This window comes from Erythrolamprus reginae, chromosome 4 (genome assembly GCF_031021105.1).
Source record: "Erythrolamprus reginae isolate rEryReg1 chromosome 4, rEryReg1.hap1, whole genome shotgun sequence".
In the NCBI taxonomy this organism is placed as follows: domain Eukaryota; kingdom Metazoa; phylum Chordata; class Lepidosauria; order Squamata; family Dipsadidae; genus Erythrolamprus; species Erythrolamprus reginae.
Window position 1 is genome coordinate 95,735,918 of NC_091953.1, and position 7,756 is coordinate 95,743,673.

Sequence of the window (7,756 nt, forward strand, 5' to 3'; positions counted from 1 at the left end):
TCAGCCTGTTGACCTGAGAATCTTCCTCTTCTTGTTTCAGAACATAATTAATAATAATAATAACAACAACAACAACAACAACAACAACAACAACAACAACAACAGTAACAACAATAACAGAGTTGGAAGGGACCTTGGAGGTCTTCTACTCCAACCCCCTGCTTAGGCAGGAAACCCTACACTACTTCAGACAGATGGTTATCCAACATCTGCTTAAAAACTTCCAGTGTGGGGGCATTCACAACTTCTGAAGGCAAGCTGTTCCACTGATCAACCGTTCTGACAGTCAGAAAATTTCTCCTTAGTTCTAAGTTACTTCTCTCCAGTGATGGGTTCCTATGTGTACGGTCAGGAACGCAGTTCCAGTAGCAAAATTTGGAGCTCCACCCCAGAGCACCCAATTTGCACTGAAAGATGTTGAAACAAAATGCATAAGCCACGCCCACATTGTGGTAGTAAAAATGTTGGTAGCTCATGACTGCTTCTGTCCTTGTTTAGTTTCCACCCATTGCTTCTTGTTCTACCCTCAGGTGCTTTGGAGAATAGGTTAACTTCTTGTTTCAGAACTTCTTGAAAAGTGATTTTTTTTCGAGAAAAACGCCCTCGCCAAAGATGTCCCCGGACTTAAAAGTTTTAGCCCCCGACAACTGTGCATTGAGAATCGCCACACGTCTGTAAAACTGGTACCATAAAACAGGGGTCTCCATCCTTGGCAACTTTAAGCCTGGCGGACTTCAACTCCCAGAATTCCCCAGCCAGCTTTGCTGGCTGGGGAATTCTGGGAGTCGAAGTCCTCCAGGCTTAAAGTTGTCAAAGTTGGAGACCCGTCACAAGCCATCATACACTGCTTTTAAAAAACCCACACAAAACCCTTCAGCTGTTTCCTACGTTACTTTTCTTTTTTTTAAGCAAGCAGTTTCCTGCTCGTCCTTTCCTCGCTCTCCTCCCCGTCACCCCACCCCTTTTTGGCTTCCAGATAGTTTCCCTTTTCCCAGCGCCGCCCGCCACGCTGAGGGGAAGAAAATTTTTGTTAAATTTTTTTAATCTAACAGGCTGCAGCGGGGGCTGTTTTTTCATCTCCCACCACCACCTTCTTCTCCTCCTCGCGGGTGAAAAAAAAAACGGAAACCGGCCAGCGGGCCAAAAGGAGGAGTGACTTTGTACGCGTTTCCCGCCCGCCGCGCGCACAACGGGCCAGGCACTCGGTGGCCTCGCGGGTGGGAGGCAGAAAAAGCGGAAAAAAAGAAAGAAAAAAAAGGAAAGAAAGAAAGAAAGAGGGATGGTGAGGCGCAGAAGGAAACAAGGAGAGCGAGCGTGAGAGCGAACCGGGGCAAAGTTTTCCTCAGAGCGGAGGTGGGGAAACATACCCGCCCCCTTCTTTTTACCTCACGGATCACTCTCGAGGGCATGACTAAGTCGCCAAAGATGATCACATAAAGCCGCGGAGGACCAAGAAGGGGGAGAAAAAAGGAAAGGGGGGGGGGGCCCGGCTGCTCCATGTGCTGGAAGCTGCCGGAGAACTTTTCTTCCAGCGCTGATTTCCTGTCCTTGCCGTGTGCTTGTTTTGAGGGGAGTTGGGTGGGGGGGGAAGAAAGGCGATGACCCAAAGCGCGGATGCCGCGGGGGACTCGTCCTCTCAGGACCAGAAGCCAGACGGAGAAAGCAAGAAGAAGAAAAGAAGGAAGAAGAAAGTCGCCAGGAAGGTGCGCGTTGTAGCTTCCAACCTGTTGTCCGCCTGGCCTGACGAGGTGGAGACCTCCAGGCGGCCCGCCGACAACAGGCTGAAGACCACCAAATACACGGCGGTGTCTTTCCTACCCAAGAATCTCTTCGAGCAGTTCCACCGCTTCGCCAACGTCTACTTCGTTTTCATCGCTTTGCTGAACTTCGTGCCGGCCGTCAATGCCTTCCAGCCGGAGCTGGCTTTGGCCCCGGTGCTCTTCATCTTGGCCGTGACGGCAGTCAAGGACTTGTGGGAAGACTACAGCAGATACCGGTCGGACCAGGAGATCAACCATATGGAGTGTCTGGTCTACTGCAGGTAAAAATGGGGTTGAGAAAGTAGGGTGGGATGTTGCACAGTGGACCAAAGTGCAGAGGATGTGGTGCTGGGTGAACAGAAGGGGATAGGGATGAAGGTGAATGGGATGGCTTTTGAAAAGTCTCTGCTGGCTAATTCTTGCTAACTTTTGACTGCTTTCCCTTTTTTAAGCAAATACAATGACTTTCAGTGACATAGATTATGTTGTAAGCCACCCTGAGTCCTTGGAGAAGGAAGGCATATAAGTCTGATTAATAATAATGATGATGATGATGTCTGAATAATAATAATGATGCTGATGATGATGATGATAATAATAATAGCATGGAATTGACAAAATCTCCATCTGTCAATTGCAAAAGGCCTCTTTACTGGGATTGGTACACATAATTCGCCAGGACATCACACAGTTCTAGGTGCTTGGGAAGCGCCTGACTGGTGATGAACTACAAAATCCAGCATAGTGATCTCGTTTGCTGTGTTGTATTGTTGAAATAATAATAATGATGATAATAATAATAATTTATTAGATTTGTATGCCGCCCCTCTCCGAAGACTTGGGGCGATTATAGGCATCAATGTGTCTGTACCATTTAAAATGTATGAGTGTTTGAAAACATAGTGCATAACCCTCTGCCTTTGCAGGCTTCATGCTATTTCCTACCTTGATGGGACACACATTTTCTACTTTGATGGCTCCCTAAGTGTCATACTAACTGTCCACTATAAACTTTGCACACTGCGTTCACCTTTTCCTTTCTCCACTTCCACAAGAATATTAGAAACAATGTTGTGTTAACTATGGTTCTCATCTTAAACTGCAGCCCACACTTAATTTCTTTTTTCTGGCAATATATTTCATTTTCATTTCACTACTTCCCTCTGCACATTTCTCTGTAGGACCTTTGTTTGTATGAAATCATGCCACAAAGGCTCTATTTTATGCATGTTTTTTCCTTTGTGGGAGAAAAATAAAGGCCGCCTCAAGAAATTGGCTAGTGGATTTACCAAAGTTTTTTTCCCCATAGATTTGAGGGGAAGTGTAATTATGCCATATTGGCCTATCTCCTGATGGCCTTTGGTTGATCACAGACATCCCAACCTTAGAATTGAAAAGCCAAAAGGCATTTTGGCTGCCAAGAAAAAGCAGGACTGCTTTAAGGTGATTCAAACAGATACTATGTCGATCATATCTCTACTGTATGCACTATGTCCCACTTTGGACTTTAATTTGAGGTGCTGTGCAGCCTTCAATAGGCCTTTGATCCAGCCTATCTTATTTTATGATCTATAAACTGCACTTAAATAGTTGGGACCATAAGAGAATCATGTGGAAATTGAACTTTTCAATAAAGCTGCTTATAATTATCACAATGGAGTGAGATTTTGTGAATGACAACGCTTGTGCAAGTCTCATTGACTCCATGTATTAGTCTTAGTCTTAATTAGTCTTGCAGTGTTATATTTTCCCCCCCAAAAGTACTGCCTTTTTAAATTATGTACCTTCACTCAATTTCTTCCTATTTAATTGATACGGCTAATGCTTGTGAAATATTTTTCTGCTAATTTTAAACATGGGGAAAATATTTTTTCCATCCAATATGAACTGAAATGTTTGTGTACTTTTTATTTGTTTGCTTATTTATTTATTTAGTCAAGCATGTATATGATTACGGACAAAGTACAAACATGATTGTGAATATATAAGATGTACAAGCATGGTTATGAGTACATGATATTTTATGAAAACATGGGGACATTAGGACAGGGGAGCTAGGCCCACTGGTGTGCTTATGCACACCCCTGTTCTCATAACACTGTTTGGTAAATTTTAAATTACCAGTGAATGGCTACAGTACTTTAATTACTGAAATGTATGGAGCGGTATAAAATCAGTTGTCAGTTAAGTTTCATGTAGTGTGAAATGACTGAATTCTAAAATGCCTCATTTCATTAATGCATCTTTGAGATTATTTAACAGCAAAAAAAAGGGATATACTTATACCTACAGTATATAGTAATGCTCCCAAATAATTTTAAATCTTATTATACCTTTGCTGACCCAACATAAAAAGATGATATCGTACATGTGATAGCAACGCATGAAATAGTTAACTTTTTTTGTCTTTGCATCTCCAATGTCTGATTTGTGTATTCATTTAATACCATCTTGTCACCTTCTTATTTATAAGATAAATTGGTGAACGTACAAGCTTTCTTGCCAAAATTCTTGATGTAGACAATGGAATGGAATCGAATTCTTTATTGGCCAAGTGTGATTGGACACACAAGGAATTTGCCTTTGGTGCATAAGTTCTCAGTGTACATAAGCAGAATCAAATATGTACATCAAGAATAAAAAAGATACAACACTTAGAGATAGTCAAGGTCCACATTAGATACAGGTAGTTCTTGACTTACAATAGTTCATTTAGTGAACTTTTGAAGTTACAACAGCACTGAATAAAAGTGACATGATTATTTTTCACACTTACAACCATTGCAGCATCTCCCTGATCACATCAATAAAATTCAGACACTTGGTAACTGTCTCATATTTATGACAGTTGCAGTCTGCCAAGGTCAGGAGGTCATGTTTTGCGACCTTCTTACAAACAAAGTCAATGGGGATGTTAGATGCATTTAACAATCAGGTTACTACCTTAAGAGCCAGGGTGATGCAGCAGGTAGAGTGCTGTACTGCAGGCCACTGAAGCTGACTGTAGATCTGTAGGTCAGCGGTTCAAATCTCATCACTGGCTCAAGGTTTACTCAGCCTTCCATCCTTCCAAGGTGGGTAAAATAAGGACCCGGATTGTGGGGGCAATAATGCTGGCTCTGTTAAAAAGTGCTATTGCTAACATGTTGTAAGCCATCCTGAGCCTAAGGAGAAGGGCGGCATAAAATTCGAATGAATGAATGAATGAATGAATGAATGAATGAATGAATGCATGAATAAATAAATAAATAAATAAACAAACAAACAAATAAATAAATAAATAACAGCTGCAGTTGGTAGATGGAGGATAAAGTTTCATGGAGTAGACCTGTGAAAAATATATTCTGCAGAATGTTGAAACATTATTTAAAAGTAGAATAATAAGTGAATTAGAAACAAGATATACTGGAAGAACTTTTAGAAGTCTCTTCAGATCATAATTGTATATTTGTTTATACAAATCAGATAACAGATTCTTATGAATTGTTTCATCTTCTAGCTGATATTCTTTAGTGTGTCACTAGATAACAGAAAATATGTTGAATTTGACCAGAATTGTGAGATAGTAGTAAAGTCGTGAAAAGTAAGATAACTTGCTGTTATCTTTTAGCTGGGAAAAATAATCCATTGTTTGAGTTTTGAAAATCTGGATTGTGTAGCAAACTGCAGTATTATAAATGTTACTAGAGGAGCAGTAATAGCTTTGGAATTGTGGCCTAAGACTGTAATATCAACATATTTATGTGATAAGGTGCACAACTTTTCAGAATTTCTTTTTCTAAAACTGAATTGTGTATATCTCTACCTAGCAGTGTAACATTTAATGATACAAGTTGGAATCCAAATAAGTACAGCTAGTCCTTTACTTACAGCAGTTCATTTAGTGACCATTCAAAGTTAGAATAGCACTAAAAATGACTTATGACAGGTTTTTATACTTATGACTGTTGCAACATCCCCATGGTAACATCAGCAGTGGGTTGTCCTGGTTTGACACAATTCCACAAACTGAGGGACTGCAGAGGAAGGATCCGCCCACCCACTTGGAACACTTCCGCCATTGCACAGGCGCAAATTGGTAGCGAGGAGATTTATAACCCACTACTGGGCCACATGAGCAAAGTTCAGGTACTTGGCAACTGGTTCGTATTTAAAACGGTTGCACTGTCTCGAGATTTGCAATCTTTTTGCAAATCTTTTTGCAAATCTTTTTGCAAATCTTCTGACAATGGGGAAGTCAGATTTGCAATCTTCTGACAATGGGGAAGTCAGATTCACTTAACAACCATGTTACTAACTTGCAGTGATTTACTTAACAACTGTGGCAAGAAAAGTAATACAATAGAGCAAACCTCACTTAACAACTGTCTTGTTTAGAAACAGAAATTTTGGGCTCAATTGTGGTCGTAAGTTGAGGATTACCTGTACATGCATGCTTCCATGCACTGACCATAATGATTGTATTCGTGTTTCCATTTGTCTTCATTTTTATGCCTACGTTAATGGAAAACTTGTCTGGTTACAATGTCCTAGCTAAAGAGCTAAGGTTTAAACATGCCATGCAAAACTGCATTAAGGAATATCATTGTAAGGGTAATGTCTTGTCCTATTTGACTTGTTTAAGTGAGATATGGTAGTATGGTGTAGATATTCTTTTAATAAGCACTATTATTATTTTTTTACTGCATGGCAGTCTTGTATGGCAGTCTTTCTCAGCTTCAGCAACCGTATATCATGTGGGCTTTAAGTCTTAGCATTCCCCATACTAGCTGGGGAGTCTGTACATATTAAAGTTGAAAACTTTATTTGTTTGTTTGTTTGTTTCTTTGTTTCTTTGTTTATTTATTTTATTCATTCATTCATTCATTTATTTATTTGATTTGTATGCTGCCCCTCTCCGTAGATATTAACCATTAATCCATATTAAGGTTGAAAAACATTGATTTAGCTATACAGGCTTGAAGGGCCAATTGCCTTTTGTTCGGGATCAGGTCAGTGCCAAAGACTGATCTAGCAAAGATAGTCCTTAATAAAACTTGACCACAAATTCTAGTTTCTGTTATCTTTCTCCTATGTGGACCTCTATAGTTAAAACAGAAAGCACAAATGGATCTTTCTTACACCTCACTAGAAATAGTTCAATTGACCTAAAAAGCACAACAGACAATATTGTACCAGAAATAATTAATGCAAAATGTTTAAGGTGCAATCACATATAGTCATAAATTACTTGTATGTTATATCTCAGGAAGAGACAGTGCCTGACTGATGAGTCTGAGTTCAAAAATGATTGGGATCAGTTGTACCTGCTTAGACTAGACTGGAAGGTTGGAAGAAAGCAGCGGCAAATCTTTTCCATATTCAGCCAAGAAGATTACATGAATGTCATTAGGAGTTGATTTGATTTGACTTGTTAATTGTTTAAGGGCCATTTTATCTGAACTGTCAAACTCAATGATCTGGCTTAAAATACCAGTTCGTACTCTTAAGCCTTTTCTGTTGTGGTGCCTGCTCTTTTCAATATCAATCCTTCAGAGAATACATTGGCCCAACCCCGTTGCCTTTTCCCAAGGCTTTAAAGATATGGTCTGTCATCAGGCGTTGAGATCTGGGTGTGTATCTGAGCCTGTATGAAGGTTATGTTTTTTTTAACCTTGGTTGTGGATTATGTGTATGTTTTTTTAAAATTGTTGATGGAACCTTCATTGTGTATTATTGTGTATTGGAGTAAGTAAGTAAGTAAGTAAGTAAGTAAGTAAGTAAGTAAGTAAGTAAGTAAGTAAGTAAGTAAGTAAATAAATTCTTTTTATTCTGTTTTTAACCCCTCAAAGCCATGCATTTGGAATAAGCAGCCATGTAAATATTATTTTCTTTTTCTTTTGAAAAAAATATTCAGAGTTTTAAAAGTTCAAGCAGCCTCCCTTTATCTTTGAATGGCGATTGTAAACATTCATAATCAATTGAAGTTTGACAAGCTGGTGAGGCTCTCTCCCCTA

General features: G+C 39.7%; 1 protein-coding gene across 1 annotated transcript in view; it reads left to right on the forward strand.

Moving 5' to 3' along the window:
* The first annotated feature begins 954 nt into the window (after window positions 1-954).
* Window positions 955-7,756, forward strand: part of ATP10A (ATPase phospholipid transporting 10A (putative)) — a 208,385-nt gene continuing 201,583 nt past the window's right edge. The window contains exon 1 of the mRNA XM_070750946.1: window positions 955-2,041. Coding sequence (XP_070607047.1) covers window positions 1,599-2,041 — 443 coding nt within the window. The 5' untranslated portion in view covers window positions 955-1,598. The remainder of the gene's footprint in view (window positions 2,042-7,756) is intronic.